This window comes from Sinocyclocheilus anshuiensis, unplaced genomic scaffold (assembly GCF_001515605.1).
Source record: "Sinocyclocheilus anshuiensis isolate Anshui unplaced genomic scaffold, SAMN03320099.WGS_v1.1 scaffold151, whole genome shotgun sequence".
In the NCBI taxonomy this organism is placed as follows: Eukaryota; Metazoa; Chordata; class Actinopteri; order Cypriniformes; family Cyprinidae; genus Sinocyclocheilus; species Sinocyclocheilus anshuiensis.
In genome coordinates, this window is record NW_015548199.1 from 1,098,819 (window position 1) to 1,124,328 (window position 25,510).

General features: G+C 35.5%; 2 protein-coding genes across 3 annotated transcripts in view; one reads left to right on the plus strand and one right to left on the minus strand.

The window, feature by feature from the left end:
* The window catches only part of LOC107653252 (5-oxoprolinase-like), a 43,643-nt gene extending 30,350 nt beyond the window's left edge, over positions 1–13,293 (plus strand). Inside the window, exons 18-27 of the mRNA XM_016439922.1 lie at positions 2,654–2,755; positions 5,062–5,236; positions 5,371–5,555; positions 5,663–5,812; positions 6,100–6,234; positions 10,886–11,035; positions 12,032–12,189; positions 12,273–12,433; positions 12,526–12,623; positions 13,124–13,293. Coding sequence (XP_016295408.1) covers positions 2,654–2,755; positions 5,062–5,236; positions 5,371–5,555; positions 5,663–5,812; positions 6,100–6,234; positions 10,886–11,035; positions 12,032–12,189; positions 12,273–12,433; positions 12,526–12,623; positions 13,124–13,222 — 1,413 coding nt within the window. The 3' untranslated portion in view covers positions 13,223–13,293. The remainder of the gene's footprint in view (positions 1–2,653; positions 2,756–5,061; positions 5,237–5,370; positions 5,556–5,662; positions 5,813–6,099; positions 6,235–10,885; positions 11,036–12,031; positions 12,190–12,272; positions 12,434–12,525; positions 12,624–13,123) is intronic.
* A 3,034-nt stretch (positions 13,294–16,327) lies between these two features.
* Positions 16,328–21,701, minus strand: foxh1 (forkhead box H1). Of its 2 annotated transcripts, none has more exons than XM_016439937.1 (4): positions 21,611–21,701; positions 19,936–20,371; positions 18,761–18,865; positions 16,328–18,669 (listed from the first exon to the last, which is right to left on the minus strand). In XM_016439937.1, exons 2-4 carry the CDS (start codon positions 20,299–20,301, stop codon positions 17,722–17,724), a joined length of 1,419 nt encoding a protein of 472 aa, XP_016295423.1. In that variant the 5' UTR covers positions 20,302–20,371; positions 21,611–21,701; the 3' UTR covers positions 16,328–17,721. The 2 variants fall into 2 exon arrangements, with proteins under 2 accessions (XP_016295423.1, XP_016295424.1); XM_016439938.1 differs by having other exon boundaries at positions 19,936–20,413; positions 21,611–21,661.
* Between the last annotated feature and the right edge of the window lie 3,809 nt (positions 21,702–25,510).

The window sequence follows — 25,510 nt, forward strand, 5'->3', positions numbered from 1 at the left end:
GCTGGCTCATTCATTGTGTTCATGTCTGAATCTGTAGCAGAAAAATGTCACAAAAAATAATAGAGAAAAAAATAGAAGAGACTATTTTATTGTTAAACCTTGTGAAAGAATGTATCCACAAGTAATTCAGACATGAGAAGAAATTTCCTATTGACATTTTGGATTACACCTGTGAATTTACACAATTTACTTACATTTTGTAAACCTTTGTACCCTCTGTACCCTAGTTTTGTATTGTGTGTGTATACATGACAAATAACTTGGGTGTCAACAAAAATGACACCTAAAAAAAGATGACGCCTAAATTTTCTGTCCGATTGCATTTTTTCAGTTAAAAATTGGTTTAAATGCATAAAAAAGATGCCATATATAAAAAGTACCTCTCCCACATATGTACCAACTTTAACTTTTAAAAAAAAATGAGTTATTTGTAAATTTCTGTTATTCAAAGTGTCAAAACATCATGTGGTGCGACCGTCCAGCCATAACTGTTGTTTTGGAATCATCTTTGAAATTACCCTAAATTTATTCAGATGAATTTTCTGCACTATTTGGCATGATTTCCAAAGTGTTTTGTAATCCTGTATAAAATTGCAAAGCATTTGTATTTATATTTCCATCATAATATTCAAACAAACTTTGTCCGATAATCTCCATTTTATGAAATATCATGTGGTGCGACCATCAAGAAAGTACCATTTTGGTACTTTTATGTTGAAATTCATTCAAAGATCATTGAATTATCATTGTTGCATCATATAACAATTTGCCAAGGACCCATAGAAGCATCAAGCAGGTTTGTAACTCTTTCAAATTTGGAAAAAAATAACCTTTTAATGGCTGGTATGTAGTTACCACATTTGGATATCATGTGGTATGACCTCAAAAAAAAAAAAAAGAATGAATATTAAGTTATTTCTACAAGCATTTATTTTTATTATAAATTTCATAGTGACCTTTCATGGGAAGCTAGCTTGTTTTGTTTAGGTGGCTAATTCTCTGCTTGTAAATTTTGACTGAATTTGAAAATATCATGTGGTGCGACCACTGCAGAGTGTGTAATTATGCATTTATTAGTAATTTATTATGTTTATTAATAACTATTTTAATCTATTTTACCAGATTCCACTGCCAAGCAAAGTAAAATAAACGCTCACCAAGCACAAACTCCAGATGTAATTTTCTGCTGTAAGAAAGATGTTTATGATTTCATCTCAGAACCTGAGCCAGCAACCTTCCGCAACTCTAAATTGACCCTTCGCAAAGACCCGCCCTTAGTTACTGTTGCTACGTCAGACAAGCCATTGCACTTTTATGCCACACATCATGTTCTCATACAGTTAAAAATACATCACGGAGCAAAGAAGACACTGACAACATGCCGACATACAAGACAGAGCAGGTTACTTTCGGTATTAAACAAAGTCTCAGAGTTCAAATTTTGTCATTTTTTTAAAGAAATGCAAACAACAAATATTGTTTTGTCAATTGAGCAGCCAAGGTTGGGCAAAGTTTAGAAACAACTTGGTCTAAAAAAACGACTGCAGTTCCACACATCCACACATATTTCTTTAAATAGATTTTTAATGATGTAAGGTCTTTGTGTCATTTGGAGCGACCACTCATGTGGTGTGACCAATAATAGCAATAACTGAATTAAATTAAAAATAAATTATCTACTTTCTGTGGCTGAAATATGAATCACTGCTATAGTATGCTTAAGTGAATGGTATTTTTAAAATATTTTTATCAGTTTTATGCAATTTACAGAAAAAAATAAGTCCGCTAACTACAATTAAGAAGGCAACTCTGAAATTATAGAACAAAAATATGAGACCATTATTTACAAAAACTCAAAAGAAATGCAAATACTTGGTTTCTAAGCACTTTAATTACCGAGAACATCTAAAAAATGTTAAGCATGTTAAGGTAATTAATTAATATTAATATAAATCATGGTAGCACCACATGACATTTTTTAAGGCTACGGCTGATTCATCTAGATGAAAAAACACAAAAATCACTTAATTAAACATTTTAATATGAATGTATGTGTACACAACCTTCTTAATGTCTTAAAGTTATCTGTGTATGTAAACATAAAGGATGAGAATCCGTGCAGATGCAGGAAATAACACACAATCACTCTCTGTCCACCTCTCTCTCTCTCACACACACACACACAGCAGTCTGAGTTGTACCTGATTAAGATGCTTAATCTGTATTGAAAACCAAATAATATTTATCAAGAAAACTCTTGTAAATGTGATAACCATGGTACAAGTGGAATGATTGACCCACTGAGCTGTTAAAAATTAATGCACATTTAAGATATAATAATTTCTTAGCTTTGCATTACCAATTTTTGTTAATTGTTACATATACACAACCTAACATACTGTGGAATGATGTAGATTGACAAAAGAAAACCGAGCGTTCCCAGATAGCACACATCTTTTCAGTCAATCTTAGAATATGATTTTGACATTTTGAATTTGAATGTATCAGAATCTGAATAATGCTGCACTTTTTAACAGATGTGTGTGCTTAGAGATGTATTTTGAATAAACCAATACCAAAATTAAAGTACTGTAAAGAAGGAATCAAAAGTTTTGTAACGAAGTTTGAAAAAGGTTCTTTTGATGTCTTTTAGATAAAGGCAGCAGGAGGCAGCATGCAGGAGGGAGATGTGATTCTCAGTAATCATCCGTGTGCGGGTGGCAGTCATCTACCAGACCTCACAGTCATCACTCCTGTAGGTCAATCATGATGAGTTTTCAGCAGTTTCATCTTACATGATTCACAAAGGCTATCATAAAAATGTTTGACTTGTTTCTCACCCCAAACTTGAAAATGAAGCTTTGTTGCTAATTACTGTAATGTATCTGGGTTTTTTTTTTTTATCTCATTACTGTGATACACTTATTCGATGTAGCAAACATAATTTTATACAATACAGGTAAAACAATTTTTAGAATAATTAAAATTAGCTTAATGTTTTTGAAAGAAGTCTTTTATACTCCCCAAGGCTGCTCATTTTTTTATATTATATATTTCTACTAAATGTTTTTCGTGGAAACTGTGATACACTACCATTTAAAAGTTTGGGGTAAGTAAGATTTTTTTATATTCAAGGACATTTTAAAATGATGAAAAGTGACCGTAAAAACTATCACATTTTCCAAAAAAACAATTTTCAACACTGATAAAAATAAGAGCCATTATAATATTTGAGCACCAATAATAATTGATAAATGTATTGTTATTATTATTGTTATTGGTATTATTAAGAAGTCTCATGTGACAAGACTGAAGTAATAGCTGCTAAAAAAAATCAGCTAACTATCACAGGAATAAATCATATTTTTAAATATATTACAATAATTTTTTCACTAATATCGGAACATTCATGTCATTTTTCAAAACTCTAGACAAATAATTCACAACGATGATAAAAATGCATATTTTTAAAACTGCTTAACACTTTTTCCAAATGCTTGGATACAATACACATAAACCAAAGATCATTTGTTCATTGAACTTAAACCACTGGTTCAAATTGACAAAAGTTAACATCAAAATATTACCATTTCAAAATGCAACCCACACATTACATCTGAGTTGAATATCTGTTCATTTCATTACAATGATCTAACCATCAATTAATACAACTGCTCAAAATGCTAAGTAACTGTTGCATTACACTTGATACATAGTTTTTATGGAAAATGATGAACAATATTACATGTTTAGATTATGAAAGTGAAGCAGAGTATGAGGACTGAGTATGTTCAGGTATGATCAATTTCAAGATGCCTGTTGTTGGGAGAAAATCCCCCCAAAATCTATATCATTGTTATCAGTATTTGTTTTTCCTACAGTAAATGTCTTTTTAGAGGGTGGTAGAGCTGGATGCTGATGAAAACCATTCAGATTTTTGGATGAGACAGGCTTTAACCCGGCCATGACATGGAGGAGAGGTTGAGAGGGGGGCCCGACCACCCCCCACTGAATGTAAAATCATTGCAAAGGGCCCAGAATTCCTAGCAACGGCACTGAGTGCAATCATGGTTTCAGACCCATCCACAGTTTATCACCTTGTATTTATCCCCATACTCCTTAACCCGACATGGAGGTGGAAGGTTTACAATAGGCACCCTCACAAACAAGTCACTTTTCTCTAGGCCATGGATGATGCGTGCAATGACATCACAAGAGACCAATGTCAGGCCTGGATTTGCCATGCCAGAAGATTTTTTCCAAGATGTTTAGTTTATGAAAACATCCATTGTGATGTGGATGAGAACCTGTGGCCAAATCCGCAAGGCAGGGTTGATGAAAACTTAGAAACACAGTGAGGAACACTCCACTGTACTGTAGTATTTTCTTATATACATTTTTCTCATCTAAAATTTTTTGAAAAACCTATGTTGTGACTTGATTATTTCATCAATAATTTTCAGATTTTGTTCAATGATTCCAGTGTCTGTACTTGTGATACATGAATGTGTAGAACCATAATGAAAGCTGTGTCACGCATTTGTACAAATATGTTTAATGATTGTACTAAAAACTACACAGTGAAACTATGGGTATCTTGTGTGTGGTTGGTCTAAAGTAATGTTCCTATGATATTTCATGATAAATTAGTTATTTGAACCAATAATTCTGCAAATGCAAGGCTACTTTAAAGATATGAATGCAACAAGCAAACCTGTTACAAATAATGACTTTTTAAAGTTTTGTGTTTAGAGTTTTGAAAAATGACATCAAGTTTCTGAAATTGGTGACAAAATGATTGTAAAAAAAAAACTAAAACAGTAATAATATTTCACGATATTACTGTTTTTACTGTATTTTTGATTGTAAAAATGCAGCATTTGTAAGCATTAGAGACTTTAAAAAATAATAAAAATCTTTATGAATCTAAATTTTTCATAGTGTGGATGCAGAAATGCCAATGCAAAAAGTCAAAATGATCCTAACAATATGCTTCATTTTTCTTAACAAAACTTGATTTTCCAGGACAAGACTTGTTGAGATTTGCTATGTGTTATGCAGGTGTTTGGTGATGGCATGCATGCGCCGATGTTCTTTGTGGCCAGCAGGGGGCATCATGCTGATATAGGAGGCATCACTCCAGGCTCTATGCCCCCCCACTCCACCTGTCTACAACAGGAGGGTGCCGTCTTCACTTCCTTCAAACTGGTCACGGGTGGAGTTTTTCAGGAGAAAGGTTAGAAGAGATATCAATCAGGTTGAAGGCAGTGTAACAAATACCAGGGTATTTCCATGGTCAGTCTATACAAGATTGATGGTGTTTGTTTTTTTTTTTCTGTCATTATTCATAGTCATCTTTATATCCATCAGCTGTAACAGAAGCGCTCATGGCACCCGCTCAATATCCAGGATGCTCTGGAACACGCAATCTCCGTGACAATCTGTCAGACCTTCGGGCACAGGTAGCAGCCAATCAGAGGGGTTGTCAGCTGGTGGGGGAGTTGATTGCCAGCTACGGACTGGAAGTCATCCAGGCATACATGGGATACATTCAGGTGTGTACATTTGTCTGATGTATTAAATATAGCTAATGATAATCTCAGTTTGAAGTTTATGTCAGGGTTTGGTTTATGTTAGCTTAAAGTTCCCTGTGTATATTTAGAGTAACGCAGAGCTTGCGGTTCGAGACATGCTGAAAGATTTCGCCCGTCGGCGGCGACGACAGGAAGCGGGCTCTCTTGAGGTTGAAGCAGAAGATCAAATGGATGACGGGACACCGATCAGATTGAAGGTCCAGATTGATGAACAGCAAGTAGGAGATCATTTTTACTTTTGCAGATTCTAATCAGTTTCTGAATTAGAACTTCGTAAAACTGTTTTTGCATTTTGATCATTCATCCCCTCCAGGTTTCACTGAATATAATATTGAGAATATTGAATATTCTCTTTTAATAGCGCATTCTGCTATATGTATGTATATGAATGTAAAACTCTGCAAACAATACAAACTGCTGTATTTAAGTGCTAAAATGACAGTAAAAAGAACAGTGCAGTACATCGTTGATCAACGCCTCTGTCCATCTGTGTGTCTGTCTGCAGGGCAGTGCAGTGTTTGATTTTACCGGCACAGGGACAGAAGTGTGGGGTAACTGTAATGCCCCTCGTGCTATCACCCTCTCTGCCCTCATATACTGCCTGAGATGCATGGTGGGCCAGGACATCCCCCTCAACCAGGTGACACACATACACACATTTTGGTGGATTATGCTTCTCACAGTAAAGGTTGTTAAATGAATGGTTCACCTAAAAATGAAAATTGTGTCATTATTTACTCACCCTCAAGTTGTTCCAAACCTGTATGAATCTTTGTTTAGCTGAACACAGAAGATATTTTGAAGAATGTGGGTTACCAAACAGTTGCTGGTCCCCATTGACTTCCATAGTATAAACAATGCGGAAGTTATGGAAGTTATTGGGTTACCAACAACTGTTCTGTTCAGCAGAAGAAAGAAATTCTTTAGGAGACTAAACAAACCAGAAGAGAGTAGCGAGTGAGGGTTTTAAGAGAGAAACAAGAGATTGCATGTGAAGTAATACTTTTATAATAAAAATTTTGATAGATGGATAGAATCTCCAATTTTTACAAGAAAAAAGAGAACCGTGCTTAGGCGAACAAGGAACCTGTAAGAGACACTGAGAGCGGGAAGACAGAGACCTTTAAACAGAGGACAAGTAACTTGAACTGCAGGTTAATAATAATTTCTAATAATGCACCACTATGGAATTTCAGGGCCGATTCTAATAACCGATTATTTTATTTTTGACTTTTAACTATTTAAAATGGAGCTGATATCTAATCATTTAAAAGAATTGGTGAATCGGTGTGACTGTATTACGGATGTAATGCTGTAGGGCTGGGCGGTATGAAGGTATATATCATTACTGTGGTATAAAATGTCAACCGTAACAGATTTGTTAAATTCCGTGTATACTGTGATATGTAAATAAGTGGGCGTGGTTAACTCGCATGCTGCGTGCATGAGACTGAGACGCTGCCATTTGTCTGGAGGAAGACGAACGAATAGATCAGGAGGATCCACGAAGGAATCAATTTTCTAAAGGCTTGTTAATAGCGTGATATTGTCGGAACAAAGGTGCAGCAATCAACCGCGAGAGCAGTGCAGCTCAGTTTAGAGGAGCGCACAGGCTCACAATGGAGAAAGCATTACGAATCAAGCTTACTTGACTACAACAGTTCATATATCTATGTCGTAACGAATAGAAATAACAGTAAAAGGATAGCTCAGCCAAAAATGAAATTCCTGTCATTAATTACTCACCCTCATTTTGTTCCAAACCCATAAGACCTTTGTTCATCTTTGGAACACAAATTAAGATATTTTAGATTAAATCCGAGAGCTTTCTGATCCTCCATAGACTTTTACGAAGCTATGAGAATACTTTTTGTTTGCAAAGAAAACAAAAATAACAACTTTATTCAACCATTCTTGTCAGGTGCCATTTTGGAGTGTACCATGACACATGTGCATGCTTTCCTGCACGTAAACAATGCATGTGCGTGGCTGACCTATAACACCTTGTTTACATACAGAGGAAAGCATGCGCATGCATCATGATACTCTCCATAATGGAGGCAGAGGGTGACTCGTGGGAGACAAACCCTACAAAATCCTACAAAATTAAAAGGATTTAAATGCAATTTATTATAAACAGAATATATCAATATAAAATATTTAGATATTATAAACTGATTGAAGTAAAACAATAACAAGATTTTAAAAAGATTCAGAAACATCTTATTTAAAGTTTAATTACACCTGCAAGTTGCATTTAATATCAGTAAGTTGGGGGCAGTTAATCTAAAAGTTGAGTGTGTTTTTACTAAATAAAGAATTTACCCAAAGAATCAAACAATGTTAAGTGATTTTCATTTCTAAAGTATTTGAGTTCATTTTTTATATAAAGCCCTTTTTGTCGATTTTCAGAATAATTACAGACTATAAATAACTATATTGTGAAATATATTGTTACCGAGAAATAAAATTAGTCATATCGTGAAACAGAATTTTGGTCATACCGCCCACCCCTATTATGCTGTTAAACTAGTATACACCGTGTGTATAATTATTAGCCACATTGATATTCTGATGATATTTTTTTCCAAGCACATTTGACCAATTCCAAACCACATCAATCTTAATAACTACTATTAATTTTGTATTTAATCATTTATAAATGATTATATATTTGTCCATGAAGGCTGGAAGTGAAAAACTCCTTATATTCAGGTGTGCAGAATTATTAGGCATGTTTTCTTTTACAGATAAAATGAGCCAAAAAAGAGGTTTAACTCAGACTGAAAATCCCCCCTGAAGTGTTGTGAAATACATGAAGACTAATGTTTCATAGGCTTTATGGACAGATAAGTTGAGAGTGACTCTTGAAGGACCAGCACCACATCCTCTTGTACCACTATTTGAAGAATTTATCTTCCAGAATCTGGCAGTAAGTTTTGATGCTCATTTTTAGTCAATCCTGCAAGACAGACTTTTTTCAGAATAGGAGATGGAATAAAAATGTGCTCCTAAAACTTACTGCCAGATTCTGGAAGATCAATCCTTTCTAACAGTGGTACAAGAGGATGTGGTGCTGGTCTTTCAAGAGTCACTCTCAACTTATCTGTACATAAAGCCTATGAAATAATACTACTACCACAGTACTTCAGCATGTTATTCTTATTAAGTAAGGGTAATTTTTTAGGATATTTTTACCCAAGCAAAGTCTCTGAGAACCTGACACATTGCACTTCTGGAGACTCCAGGAAAGTTGCAGTTCTGGAAAATAGTGGTACTGGAGACTAAATGGTTCCTGGTGGTTTTACACCTAATTCTTCACATTAATTCTTAATTATTTTGCAGTTAACATGTGTCTTTTTTTCTCCACCTGTTTTTTTTCTGACCCCGCTGTCCCAGTGAGCATTTTGCTGACCAGTGGTCATGTCTTAACTTTGCAATTTCTGTATTGCATTAGTTTTGAATATTTCTCATGGGGATTTAATCATTTTTGACATCTCTTAGGTTGAGTTAAACCTCTTTTTTGGCTCATTTTATAAGTAAAAGAAAGCATGCCTAATAATTCTGCACACCTGAATATAAGGAGTTTTTCACTTCCAGCCTTCATGGACAATTATATATCACTCATAAATGATTAAATACAAAATCAGTAGTTATTAAGATTGATGTGGTTTGGAATTGGTCAAATGTGCTTGGAAAAAAAAAAATCAGAATATCAACGTGCCTAATAATTATGCACACGGTGTATTAGTATACTAGTATATATATATTACAAATTAAATTAGTATTAATTGTATTGTGTCAGTTTATATGATTATGGCTATAGTGATGAATTGCTGTAAAAATTTCAAACAAATTTGATGCATATACTATCAATAAAATGTTTGGGGTCTGTGGGATTTTTTAATGTATTTGAAAGTCTCTTATGCTTATCCAAGGCTGTGGTTTTTTTAATAAAAGCTACAATGGCACAATAATATTGTGAAGTATTATTACAATTTAAAATAGCTTTTTTAAAAATAACATTTTTCTCTTTTTACATATTTTAAAATGTAATTATTCTCATTCCTTAGACAGCAAAGCTGAATTTTCTGCATTCATTACTCCAGTCTTCAGTGTCACATGATCCTTAAGTAATTATTCTGATGTGCTGATTTAGTGCTGTTTTGCACGCATTAAAAAAAAAAAAAAAAGTAAATCTCTGTAAAATTGCTAGATTGACTTTTCCGGTTACACCACATCTGCTGTTCACACAGTAAACAGCTTTCTGCCTTTTTCATCTTTAAATGGATAGTTCACCAAAACAACTACAAGACTTTTGTTCATCTTCTGAACATAACTTAATAAAAAATTTTGTAGTATTTTACATTTTACATCATTTTTACATCATCCACTGCAAATCGAAGATCAACATTTTTAAGCTTCAAAAAGTACATACAGTCATTGTAAAAGTAATAATCCATGTGAATCGAGTAGTTTAATCCAAGTCTTCTAAAGGGACACAATCTCATTTTATGATGAACAGATTTAATGTATGCTTTTATTCACATATAAATATCAATGCTCATACACAGAAGATCAAACATGCTTGCTTGACACACATTTTTTGCACATAATTCTGCTCCACTTTTTGTTTACAAAGATTTTGTTAGACTAAATAAATATTCATACACATAGTTGTGTGAGTAGTTGACCTGTCATCTAAATTAACTCTTACCGGTATATATTCATATACAATCTTCATAGACAAATTCAAATAAATTGTTATTTGACAACAATCTCAATTCATTTTCTAGTTTAGTCACCATTTCAGTTTTAAATGACAAATATTCCAAATATCTTCACACAATTGGAATATGCATGATAGGTTAGAATCAGGGCTGTCCAAACTCGGTCCTGGAGAGTTTAGCTCCAACTTGCCTCAACACACCTGACTGGAAGTTTCTATGCCTAGTAAGAGCTTGATTAGCTGGTTCAGGTGTGTTTAATTAGGGTTGGAGCTAAACTCTGCAGGACACCGGCCCTCCAGGACCGAGTTTGGACAGCCTTGGGTTAGATTTTTTAAGGTGTCCTTGTTACAGTGTTATTACAAAAAAGTACTGAGTAATATTAATATTAACAACATGTGCTTACTATAGGGTCAGTGTTATGGTTCGATTAGGGTTTACTGCTGTTACTGAAGTAAGTAGATGTAACCTATAACAAGGACACTAAAATAAAATGTTATTACATTTTTATGAAGATAATTAGCAGGAAAGACTTTGTGTGTGATGAAGTGTTTTGTGTTTCAGGGCTGTCTGGCCCCTGTTAAAGTCATCATTCCCCCCGGCTCGATCCTGCAGCCGTCTCAGAATGCTGCAGTAGTGGGCGGTAATGTGCTGACCTCACAGAGAGTGGTGGATGTCATCTTCAAAGCTTTCCAAGTGTGTGCTGCATCACAGGTGTGTCATATCTGTCAGAATGATCTCTATCTACATCTTTCAATTAAATCTCCTTGTGCTGCAAAAATCCAGTTCTGGTTTTCAGAGCACATGGTTTTGACTGAGTCAGGTCAAATTACATTTTTTTACCATGTTTTCACACATTTTCAATACAGCTTTGCAGAAAATCATGATTTTAATGTTCATAATATCGAAATGCAACTACTCTTGTATAGTTTTATTTAGCAGATTAGAGTTGAGTGATAATATGATTTACATTTTACAACAATACAAGCAGTCAAGCAGCTGAGATATGCTATATAGTATGTATCACCCTTTACAAGTGTACTATATGTATGTGGTTAAAGTTCAACCTACTTGTATATCCAAATTTATATAAAGAGCTAGACAATATTATAGTTTAATTGTGGGACAAAATAAAAAAAAATCATTTTTTTTTTAAATATCTTTTAATATGTAGCTGAGTGATAATATAGTTAGCATTTTTTAACAATATAAGAATCAACCAGTTGAGATTTTCTGTGTATAGTACATACTACATACTACTCTGTATCCAGGTTGAGGCTGAATATACTTATAGCAGTTAATTAGTTAGTTATTAATTAATTATAGTAGCTTAATTAGTTATTAATTAGTTAATTAATTTGAGTTACTAATTAGTTATGTGGTGGTATTGAGAATTATAAAATCTGTGAAGTTGTGCAATTTACAACAGTTTGATTTAATGACAAGCCTAATTACTGTTTCTATATAAAAATGTGGTTTGTACATATAAATGATGCAGTTAAATATTCCAATCATATTGGCAACCCTTAAGCAGTTTAACTGAGGAGTTGCATTGCATGATACTTAAAAATAACATTATATATACTACATAATATCTTTAGTACCCTAGTCAGTGTGCACCTTTGACAAGGAACGAAAAACTCTGTTTGTGTAAATTTAGATGCTGTTTATGATCATACTTTTTGCATTCTCTAATATTATTTTTTTAAGGGTTGCATGAACAACATTTCATTCGGCAGTGAGAAAAGTGGTTACTATGAGACGGTTGCCGGGGGTGCGGGAGCAGGGCCAACCTGGAAGGGGCGCAGTGGTGTTCACACTCACATGACAAACACTCGCATCACTGACCCTGAGATCCTGGAGAGCAGGTCTGACTATATTACAGCATTATAGAAATGTTCCATTCATTCATAATGTGGAAGAGATTGTTGAAGTTGAGTTGCTGTCTCAGGTATCCAGTGATTCTTGAGCAGTTTTCCCTGCGGCCCGGTTCCGGAGGGGCAGGTCTGTACCGCGGCGGTGATGGTGTGATCCGGAAACTTCGATTTCGTAGTCCAGTGGTTCTGTCGGTATTAACGGAGAGGCGTTCTACACAGCCCTATGGCCTACACGGTACCTTCATCACAGTATATTTATATACTTTCATATACTTGTATGTGCTTCCGTATACATACACACATGTATATAATTCTTGCTTCATTTAGGAGGTAAAAATGGAGCACCTGGGCTGAATTTGTTTCATAAAACGGATGGCAGAGTTTTAAATTTAGGGGCCAAGAATACCATCAGCCTGGATCCTGGGGTAAGACAAACAGTGTGTGTTTTTGCATACTTGTAAATACAATCAAATCAATAATACCTTTTTCAAAACGAGATGAAAACAGTCATATCTACTAGAAGGAATCAAAAAAAGTATCACAATTGTGAATTTTTTTTACGAGAAACTGAGAATTGCAAGATATTATCTTAAAATTGGAGAAAAAGAAAAAACAAATCTGTATTCTTTATATCTCACAATTCTGACTTTTTCTCAGAATTGCCACAATAAATCTCAGAATTCTTAGACAATAAGCAGCAATTATCTTTTTTTATTTCTTTATTCCATTATGGAAATGGTCTTGAATACATATCAGTGTTCAGGAAAAGCTCTTTTATTCTACATAAGGATGATCCACCCTTTAATGATCACATCTATATATCTCTCTTCAAACGTCTTTGTTGTTTTCGAATGATTTTGTGTTAGGGGAGTTATTGACTATAGAATTTTCATTCAAATGGACTGACGTGTGGCATACATGACAGGACATGTTCAGTCTGTTCACCCCTGGGGGAGGTGGATATGGAAGTGCGGGTGAACAGGATGGAGACCATCAGCTTCCTTCTAAACACCGTTGCCTGTAGGAGCCACAGAAGACAGTTTAAGAAGAGGAAACAAAAGAAACAAAGCACTGGACAATAGAAACTGTTTCTGAAGACAGCTGAAATAAAGTCTAATGAAACCTCTTATATTAAGTGTTTTTTTCTGTTCTGCTATAGTGTTTTAAAGGTTAGTTATATACTTAATGTACAGTAGTGACAGAATTAGTGATAATAAAATGTAATGCTGTTACCATGAGCTGGATGGGTATCATTGATAATGAGATAATAGTAATGGGTGTAAACACCTCTTTGGGATGTTTACCTGCCTAAAGCCCAATGGGCTACAGCATAACTGCTACATAAAACAATGGAGAATGGATGTTTGCATCCATTGTATGTCATTTCCCATAAGCAGAATTTCAAATACAAAAATAGATGCAGGTTTTGTCCTCCATAGAATATTTGGAAATTCAGTTTAGCCTTATCGCTTACTGATGATGATTGTTAACGTTTTATAGATCTAAATAGGCTTATATTTTTGTAATGCCTTTTGTATTTATGTCAATTTCTCGTGAAGTGCAGATTGTTCCTCCATTTAGGCCTATATGTCTTCAAGCATATTTTGTAAAATACTAGTAGCCCAATGAATCGTGCTATAAATACTCGAGTCAATCGAGACCTCATGAATTAATACTAAGCCTAATACTATTCATTAACAGACCTAACTGCTCATTCATTTGTTTAGTTAGGCTACGTCATAAAGAAACTGGGCTAAATACATCGCAGTTTAATGATTGTGAAAGGTCATTTTGTTGTGCTTCAATTTTTGCACAGGGTGTTTCACAGAGAGGCTGATTTCAAAACTTCAATGCTGTTAAAATGTGAGCATGGTGATTTTCCCACCAAGTTGAAGTGACACTTAATTATATTGATAGACGATGTCAATTTTATAGGCTAATTCATTTAAACGTGTTATTTTGATAATGTTAGGCTACTAGATACAACTAGATGTTCATTGAAACAAAAATGTTAGTTACAATTATATAGGCCTTGTCTGAAAAGAGATCAGCATTTTCAGATGATATTGACAATCTTATTTTATTGTATTTATTTATTTCACTGGTGTTGAAATACTTCTATAATCCGAGAAATAAAATAAGGAACAAAACTACTGTCACACTGCTAATGAATATTTACTATTGTATTTTATGAGAAAAAATGAACTCAACTGGATGTAAAACTTCACAATTTTTATAAAATGCTAATAGGCCTATTATCCTTCATATTCATTTTTTATTATTTCATACGTTACCTGAATCGAACTGATGATATACCTACTCAGTCTATAAAAATGAAGGTTCCAAAAAGGGCGTTTGCAGCGAGCCTAAGATGCTCATAGTTCGTAAAATAACCTTTATTTTTTTTCTTTTATTTTTTAGTGTGAAGAATAATGAAAAAAATGTTCAGCTATAAAGAACCCTTCTGTGAAATGGAAGTTTCCGTGGATTTTTATAATATTTTAATGACCGCAAGCTAAATACATTTATCAGTATAAATGTAGTCCGTATTAGATTACATGTTCATTAAATCACTGTTTAGCTCTATGTAAAAGCGTCAGTAGCCTATTTCAAAATTGATTTTTTTTCCCCAAAAAAAATTCTTCGTCCTTGCATGAACAAAATACCCTCCATAAACAGCACCCCTTAGTAGAAATCGCGTTATTAATAACATCACGAAGGCCTTTTCTGAACAAAAGGGTTATAAACTATTTGAATACGTTGATTCTGTCTCCTTAAACGTGAACAAATTCTAAAGGCTATTCGAGCACCATTTCTATTTTCTTGCAATAAATAAATAAACGTTTGTCTGTGACTTTTTTATTTGTAATTATATTCCTAACTATGTTATGTGTAGGGTGAAAGGTCCTATGGGTTTACAGCAATAATTTATGATTTGGTTAATTGGTTGCGATGTCGTATGAATTTGATCTGCTGATGACTCCTTAGCCTGAAGGTTAGGATTAGGGCTTTCTAATGACGGTTTACCTACAAATACGAAATTAGTACAATAATTATGAATTCTCATGAGATCGGGATAATTGCACAGAAGATGTGGGCGTGACGTCTGAGGCAGGGACAGTCCCATCCAAGAATCTATAAACATAGCCTACAGAACTAAAATATTGCCAATAAAAGTCCTTTATTTACTTCTTCATATTTACCATGTTTCACTTTACTTTTTTTCTCAAAAAATAGCCCCGTTTTTTTATTATAATTACGCTACAAACGTAAAAACAATGGAGTGGGACTGTAACATTTAAACCCACCTGTGTTCCGAATAGGCAATGCCTAACACACATTATATGTGTGTTTTGATATTAATTGCTACACATTAAATAAATGCTTTAATTTTGTTTGGCCAGTCAACGTACTGCTGATGGAGCTAGACAAATGAACTGATGATGAAGCTATACAATTACATATTAATATTGACATTTTCAGCTTCTAATCTGATCATGATCCTTTTAACCTGTCCTTGTGAAAATCTCTGGCTGAGTATCTATCAGGACTCTCTCTTTCACTTTACATGTCTTGGTTACTGCAGCAGTTTGTGAGACTTTTCTTATTTTTGGTCATATAATCTGAAGTCTTAACGTTTTTTTTTAGAATCCCCATTTTGTCTCCACAATGAAAAAAAAAAAAGTGGGTGAAGTTTTTTAATTAAAGGATGTATTCTCAGTTCAGTGTGTTCTAAGAGCCACTTATTTACTCTGCTTTTCAGAATTTTGTTTATAGATTCTTGTTGTTCCACTGCATCTTTTTTTGTGAGGAGCACATGCCGTCTCTCCAGCTACTCATGAATAGAAAGTTGCTTTGACAGATGAATATAAATCGTATCAGGTGGCATGTGATTTATGATCTCTTCATTTTTAAAATATCTATCAGTATTCAGCTAGTTTCATTACTGGCTTTAAGTAAAATATTGTCGTTGATGAGACTCAGGCAGTATAACATATGATCACAAAGAAGTCAAGAACCAAACATATGATAGATGCCAAATGCAAATTAACAGTAACAAATATGCATTTGCTGTGAAACATCTAACTCATGCTTTGTCCATGATATTTTAATTTTTTTTTTAAAAAGGCTTAGTGTCACTTTCCCTGCAATCTGAAGTCAACTGAGGATACACACACACACTTTTAGGATGAACTACGCAGAACTCTCCTAGACATGTTTTCACAGGATTACACCTAAAATAAACAAAAGCATATTCATCAATACTATACAGTCTGACTGCTCTATACCATGACACAATAATAATACATGGGAAAAAAAGACTCAAACTCAGTGGAACAAATCACCTAGAAACTGAGAATTCCCAAATACTTGAAACTAAGGTCCATTACAAAGAATGGACCTGTAAGAGGGTGGAAGTGTTGGGGGTATGAATGAGTGATTTTAAGGGAGGACAGGACAGAAAAAAACAGCAGGAGGTGATGGTGGCATGACGTGCACCAGACGGAGGGACAACCACCAGTTAAACGACCCTTACGTTTAATTACTGATCAAATCACTCAATATGAGCTTCTGGACAGTATCATGCAGACATGCATGATCAAAAGGCAACATAAACATTTATTTTAAAAAGGCATTTGATGACCAGATTATAAAAACCATAGTTACAGCACCTACACTCCACAGGGACACAAGGAGTCATGATAAGGCTTTGAGACACAGTGCACTGATAAAATGGCTCTAATTACAGTTCTTCAAAGTGAATGCATACCAGAAAAAAAACACACAAGACTGGATCTCATCAGATCTGTCAGGCCTCCACCATTGTTATCAGAGCCTGAGATTGGACTTTACCAAGTGGAGTGGGGGTGAAATGAACGTGTTGTTAACACACATTATCATGTCAGAAGAACCATACAAAAAGACTTCAAAAAATCTGTTTACCCTGCTAAAACCAACATATAAAAAGTGACACATTCATGGCATAAAAGCCAGTCTTTATGTAAACTTTGCAGGTTCCTTACAGTTTCAAAAGTACACTCACACACATCCCTAATCCTAACAAATGTCCAGCACACCATTTCTGGTTGATTTTGTAGGGAGGGAAAACAACCACACACACCATACTTCAAGCCTATAAAAAGGCAACATTCAATTGGTCTTATCAAGTAATTCATTGATTGTCCCCAAACATTACAAGGGTCCATTCAGGAAACAAGAGCAGCCAATGTGCCTCCCCATTGACATTAAAAGTCTGAGGTAGTAATTGTGTCAAAGAAAAAGTCACATGAATGGACAGAAGTTACAACAGTGTCAACATTGGTTGGGTAGATTCTTTGGTCAATATTGGCCCTGTAACGGTTCAGTTCACAGACGAATTTTCTCAAAGAATTCCCTGAGACAATTCACAGATGGAGTATACAGTAATGAGCAGCATTAGTGGTTGCAAATCTTTGTGAAGCCTGAGCAGTGCCAAAGATAGGACTTCTTATCTTCTTCTTCTAGGACTATATTGTGCATAGTTTAAAGAGAATATTTGCAAAGGGAAGGCCTGTTCGGAAGGGCATACTGGTTTGGAGGTGGATGAGCAGTCTGATTGTTGGGGCCAAGCGCATCAAACACGCTCTTATTGGGTGGAACAGATTGCAGCATACTGTCCAAGTCCATGAGGAGGGGTGGGGCTTGTATGGAAACTGGCCCACTTGGTAGGATGCGCCAGTAAGGGTGACCAATCAAGTGTGATGAAGTGACATGTGCACCACCGTAACCGTAGAACGGAATACCGCCCAGTGGCATGAACGGGTTTCCATTAAAGCGCATGCTAGGAGGCGCTACCGCGTTGGGAGGGGTGTACTTGGCATAGGAAGTCGGCAGCTCCCATGGAGGTGTGGTGCTGCGTTTTGAGCTTTTGTTCGGCGGGGGGCAGGAGTCACTGTATCCGTCTGAAGTTGATCCTCGATCACCTGATCTTTTCCCAATGAGTGTCACCCCTCTCCAGTCCTCATCTGACAAATCCGACGCAGGACTGACGGAGCTGGTTGACGAACTGCAATTATACGAGCCATTGCAAGGACGTGGTGGAGTGGTAGAGCGAGTGTGCGGAGGAGGCCCGATGCCCCAACTTTCTCTCTCTTGTAGCCCTTCCCCAGCAGAACTGGCAGGCCTGAGGCTATGCAGGAGAGAATCTATAGCAAACGTGGAGTCCAGTTTGGGACGATAGGGGTCCTCTGATGGGGGTGGGCTGTGACGGGTGGGGACAGGGGGTAAGGAGAGGTCAGCGGGCAAAGGTTTGGACTTGTTCGACTGAGCGTAACCTTGAAAGATGTATGGGGCCAGGTCCTGAGCAAAGATAGTTTCATCCTGACGGGACACTGCCGTATTCTGTCTTTTCAGCAGCTCCAGTGGAATTCGGCTCACTTCTACGGTCCAAAAGTTACCTTTACCTTGGGGTTTACCAGGATTCTTAAGCACCTAGAGAGAGAAGGAGGGGCAACAAGATAATGTCAAATTACCATCAAACTAACACATTTTTTTTTTCAGTCACCTGAAATCAAACACACACCTTCACGAAGCAGTCGTAAGATGACAGGTTGTGTCGGACTGAGTCCCTCCAGCCTTTGTAATTTCCCTTGAAGAATGGAAAGAGAGTGCTGATCTCCTTCAGAATCTGTTCAAAGACAATTTATTCATAGTTATTAAAAACATATCGTATCATTATTATTGGCCACAGCTTCTAAACTGCACAGATTCTAAACAGACAGCGGTAGCCCATATTGCTGAGAATCTTGACTTTCTGCTACATTTTCAAAAAAAGCCAGAATAAGGCAGTGACCTGTGTGCAAGCATAGACCTATATATTTGTAAATCACACAGAAAAAGTGAGATTTTCTGTGGGGTGACATTTATAACAGGCATAGTTAATAGGAGTATGGCTAACTTGCATGTTTAACCAGTTTAAACATAGGTAAAAGTCATTTTAAAAATTATGTTTAAAATACAGGATTTGCTTGCCATTTTATTCGGAAAAAAAAAAAAGTCGAGTCCAATCACCTGTAGCAGCAGGCCCTACCTCAAATCAGTTACAAAAATTCACAGGAGTCACTCTTGAGTAGTCAGCAAACTGTTAATCCCGATCGCGGATTCTTACAAGTTGCGACATTTCGGAACAATTGCGTAGTAATTGCGGCACAGTGTGATTCCAGCCACAGCTATCAGCATGATAGAGTATCGGCCTCTGCTTTCACTATTCACAACACAAACCCCATCGAGATCCATGAGACAGATAACGTGCAACATTATTCAACATTATGTGATTTGGATGTGCAACACGCACCAAAACTCACTTCACATGTAAACGGTCCTATAGTTTCTTTGTGGAAATTAACGTCAGTGTGGTGATGGCGCAACTGGGTTTTATAGAAATGTTAAGTTTCAATGAGTGCTAATGGAATTTCTTTTTATTTGGAACCTGAAAGAAATCCTCCAATAAGATCCTAAAAAATGACTTATTCTGTAGGGCCTACAACTTGTAAAAATGTAGCCTAAATGTGGATGTGGCACGAACTTGCTGATAAAGATAATCGTTTCAGCTGAAACGCTGAATTAAAAATATGTTGGTGTAGAAATAGGGCATAATGTAAATAAACTGTGATTATTAAAATTCATTCACATTCCTGATGAATTTTGACCGTTTAAAAAACAAAAGTTGCGTGTTGCGCGCCTGTGAAGATGACATACCTCTGACAAAGTGAGTTTCTTCTCCGGGGAGTTCTGGATGACCATTGCAATCATAGCTAGGTAAGAGTAAGGTGGTTTGGGATAACGCTGATAGTTCTTCTTCTTTCCTCCACTTGAGGTCCCATCCTGCATTTCCAATGCGCTCTGATCCGACGGTTTGGCTCTGTAACAGGAGTCCTGCGCCATCCCTGTGGACTTATCCAGCCGGCCACCGAACTTAAACAGAGGGTTTGTGGAGCAGTGACAGCTGGTGTTGGAAGAGGAATAGCTGGTGCTGCAGTCAAGGTGATGGTCGTCTTGGGCTCCTGCTCCTACAGTGATCACGGGTGGTGCCAACAAGCCCGGACCCCCCCAGTGCTTTGTCATGCTGATGTAGAGGGGAGGAGGCAGAGATGGTCGCTCCTCAACCCCTCAGACTGCTGGCTCCAGGTCAACTCTATTTGAGCAGCAAACAATTCACAGTTTCATGTCAATCCCGCTGCGTAATGGGAGTGAGAATGAGGCGCGATGCGCGATGACCGCCGGGGAGAAGGGGGAGGACACGATAAACATCAGCGATAAGATTTACTGAAAGACATCTTAAGTGGCCTTTCCATGATCATGTATGGACCTTTCGCTACAAAGCATGAAATGCGAATAAGAATGACAAAATCTCGCACTTGATCATTTTCATATTGTGCTGGATGAAGATCATTTGGAATAAATGCTGTTAATCAAACGAAGGCCCCAGAAGAACCAGCTCCACTAACCAGTGAAATTCAAGAAAAGACTTCAGATCTTTCTTCAGAATTGCAAACAAAACATGGTGACCAGTTACTGCTCTTAAAATGTACACGTTACCTAACATAGCTTACATAATTGTTTTTTTTTTTGTTTGTTTTGTTTTTTGAGAAAAGCATTTCCATGTTGTCTGTCAGATATAAGGAGGTGTGAATAATAAACGAATGGACACAGCAATACACAGATTAACACCCAATCAACAATCAGGAAATAACTGCAAACCGATCATCTAACAGGGAGCATTGTCTCTGCGTATCAATACGCGCATTTGATGCTTATTGCGTAAAGAAAAAAATATTGTAGGTTAATTATTATTAGCCGGATTAAATAGCGAAAAGTGGAAACGATGTGAAATTTTCCAGGCCGAAAGGAATGTCTTTTTGGGATTGGTTTTGGATTTAAAATTAGGACTCTCATATCTCAGCAAGATAGAGAAAACAAGTTGGATTAGAGAGAATCTCTTCCGTCCCGGGGGTTCAAAAACACAATAGAGGGAAGAGAACTAAACTCTGATATCACACCGAGAGCCTGATAATCGCCTTGAAAACATATTGACAACATACTGACTACTATTGTAGCACGTTTATTGGGAATCTCTTTCACATGCACATTTCTTAAATTACTGACTAAATTATTTGCAGAAAACAAACAGATTCTGTTAACACTGTACATAGGCTATTTCTTAAAATAAAAAGTCTAAATATTAAATATTACAGATTTTATCATTTTAACTTCTTTAAAAATCAATGTTTTTCTGTTAACTGCATTGCGATTAATTTATTTCACGATTGATTAATTTCCCGTTTTTTTAATGTACACCTTTAACAGACAAATATTTTAAGTGCTGTTAAAGGAGTTGCTGTATCTGTTAAACGTGAATGAACGCGTGTCTTACCTGCGGTACATTCACGCGCTCCTCTCTGTTTGAGAATCTGCAACTCATTAGCGTAATGATAACGTGACGTTCTAATCAAACGAACGCTCAACGTTGATTGGACAAACAACTCTGTTTACTAACGAACCAGTCCAAACCCTGGCTACATAATTTAATACCTTCATCTATGTTCTCTTAATATTTATTTATTTAGCTTACTAACATCCTTATAAATAATAATAATAATAATAGTAATAATAATAATAAACGATTTAAAACAATAAAATAAACAATTAAATGCACAAAGGCACATTCGAAGAAGTCCTAGCACTATTCACGAATCTTTTAGGGAACATTTGATAAAATTAGAGCAAAATAATATTCATAATAATAATAATAATACATAAATATAAAAAAAATCCAAATTACAGAAACGAATTAGCACATAGTATTTTGATATAGAGAACCTAAGTGACAGTTTGAGTATTTTGTATAAAACTAATGCTGGTTCTTCACTGGTTTAGAAAACAATGCAAAAATCAGGATAAGATAAACCACGCTGATGGAAAATACATACCATTTTTAATTGAGTTATTTCTCTTTTAGCCATAATATACAAATGTGTAGCCTAGATTAGCACGAGCACACATATATACATTTTTGTGTAGGAAAAAAATTGCATTTACAACTGCACAACTTTAAGAAACTGTAGTTTTGTCTCTTGCTTTAATTAGCAAATTAATGGACACACTGACTCATAGTGAGTTTATGGAGTAAATATGGGAAGTATTAATGAAAGTGGCAGTATATGTTGATTTGCCAAGGATTATAGCAGCAATATAATCCTCATATAGGCCTACATCTTCTTGGAATCAGTAAAGCGGAACTTCTTCATTTCAGCTGCAGAGGACTCTATTTCCTGCATTCCTCTGGAAAAGATCAGAAGAAGCTGTGAGGTCATTTCAGGGGTCACCAGATTAAACGCTTCAGCTGAGGTAAGTGTGATCTCAAATAGAGACTGTTCCTGGATTTTCCTTTCCATTAAATTGTATTTCCTGTTTTAGTTTACCATTAGAAGTATTCATTTCATAGCCTACCTGAAGGTTATCGAATCACTTTTAGCTAATTCTTGTTTATATGACCCAGTGTTCCGCTATTGCAGCAGTAATTGCTGACTAGTGGTCATGACCGTTTTATGAGCCCTGTGAGATAATAGACAGATAAACTGTGTGTAACGTGCCTGCTGTGAGGGCTCTCCATATGTGTTAATGCTGTCTAAATCAAAATGAAATATAGGCCGCTCAATTCCCCAGGGACAGGGTCAGAACTCAATTGTAACATTTGCACCAATAACTTGTTTATTGGTGTTTAGGTAAATCAGCTGAAATTTGTATGTGCTATATAAATTTGTATATTAATATGCGTGTCATTTTAATGTAATGTTTTATTTGCTCTATATTTTGTAACGTTTATTTGTTTTCATTATATAAGCTTGTTGGATGTGTGAGATAGAAATGTTAGTCCTGAAATGGTTGTGTGTTTTTGTGTTTGTTTCTTTTTTCAGGACATATTTTAGTTTCTATGAGAATATTTTTGGCAACCCTACCAGCATTTGGGGCATGTCAAAAATCTAATGAGATTACTTCTTTTCTTATAACATGCTTTAGAAACAGATTAAAAGATGTCATGACGTCACTTTGTGGATGTTACAATTTTAAAACTTTATTTTTTTAATGGGGCAGATGCAATAATTAGATTAGCACAAAATGTTGGACATTGATCAACATTATGCTTTATAGTTAAATACGTTTTGAACAACAGTTACTGAATTCTATGTTTCTTCATCTATGGGCAGCTTGTGCCATTTTGGGCATTTTGGTGGCTGTATATTTCATAATTTATTTTCTTATTTGTAATGTCAGAGCAGGTGCAGACATTTATAACTTGAATCTGCGTGGCTTCTGGGGTCAATTGCTACCAGTTATTTTAGCTGTCATAATGTTGCGTGACTTGTATTTGTTATAAAATTATTTGTAATTAATGTTGTAATCATACTGGTTTCTATCGCAGATAGTTTTACTGTTTACTGCACTTTGTTATTGTTCTAGTTATTTAAGCATAATGACTAATGAATCTGAAGTCTGGCACATTCACAGAAAATAGCTTGCTTCCGTGCAGTGGATATGTCATTAAAGTTATATAATGTTACTTTTCTAATCTATTTGAAAAATCAATTTGTCAAGGTAAAATGTATTGTACAAGTGGTACAATGGAAATCAGATAAGGACTTAATGTTTGACAAAATGGGTCTCTCAAGCAATAAGAAAATTAAGCAATGTTACAAGACCATCAAGGTAACACACATAACACTAAATAATGTTAAAAATTAAACACACAATACTCCATTAAACATAACAGATACAAATTATATAAAAAAAGGCCTAACTTGAAAAGGAGGACTGACATTTCTAAAGAGTTTCTAAATGAGACAATCCTGGTTTGTTTCATCTTATATGATTTATTATCTATTAAAACTAAAATACTAAGTAGAAACCCCTCATGAAGCATGATTCATAAACTGTAAAGGTACCACCACAGTGATAGCTTTTGTAACTTTTTTCCCGAGTGTTTTCCAAGGTGTGCTGATAGTAATGGAGGTCTCTTTCAAGAAGCTGTCATTATTGTTGTTTACTTATAAACGTTCTAAAGGTCTATAAATTGACAAAAATTGATAAATCTATCAGCATTTGTGTGAATTTGATTGGATGCTACTCCAAACCACTAGACTTCAAAAAGTTGTAATAGGCTAGAGGTCTCAAAATTTGAGAAATATTACAAGATGTTTGAACATTGCGTTGACTTTGGATGCATGGGGCAAATTCATATACGTCTTCATACAGGCTATTTTCACTAATGCAGCAACAACGACACACTCTTTGTTATATTTACTTTGTTAAAATAGTCAAATCTGAAGCATATTTCTCCCCATTTTCTTCATACGCTTGAATGAATTAGAGGTTATTTGCCGTAGCGCCTCAGTGTTTGAGATAATGCTGAGTCCGACCGTGTTTGTGAGACACAGAGCAGGGGGCGCTTGACGGCTCAAAGCAAATACTTCCACTGAGGGGCAACCACAGCTCAGGCCGTCTTTTGTCTTATCAGCAGTGTTGGGAAAAGTTACTTTTAAAAGTAATGGATTACAATATTGTGTTACTCCATGAAAAAGTAACTAATTACGTTACTTAGTTTCTTTTTATGGAAAGTAATGCGTTACGTTAGGTTTGCGTTACTTTTTTAATCTGGACAGGGCTTGCTTGTTTGTTTTTAAAAATAAAAAAAGTTATATTTTTGGCAAATATAAAAGCCTTTTCACACCAAAAGTGAAATGAACAAGCCGCAGGCTGAAGGGAAAGTAAATTTACATCCATACTGTAGAATGCAGAAGAAGAAATTTCAACACACTTCAGCAATAAAAAAAGACACACAAATGTTTGTCTAGAGTAATTTTTGCTTATTTGTATGGTTGAACTGGATCATCGAAGGTCAGAAGCAAAGACATTGGTTAATAGAATGGGATTAAATACATAAAGGATATTTGTGTTGTTTAACATTTAATTATTGCAGGTTTGCATCATATTCTGAGTTGCATTATTTGTATTCATTTTGAGGAATACTGAATCTGTGTTTTTTTTTGTGAGTGAGATAATGCATATTCATATTTATTTTAGAACTACAGTTACATCTGATTTCTCTGGACATGGGGACAGGAGAGCTGTCAATCAATAAATTGGGGGAAAAAAAGTAACTTGCGTTACTTATTTGAAAAAGTAACTCAGATATTCTCTTGTAAATTAAAAAGTAATGCGGTACTTTACTAGTTACTGGAAAAAAGTTACTTGTAATGCGTTACCCCCAACACTG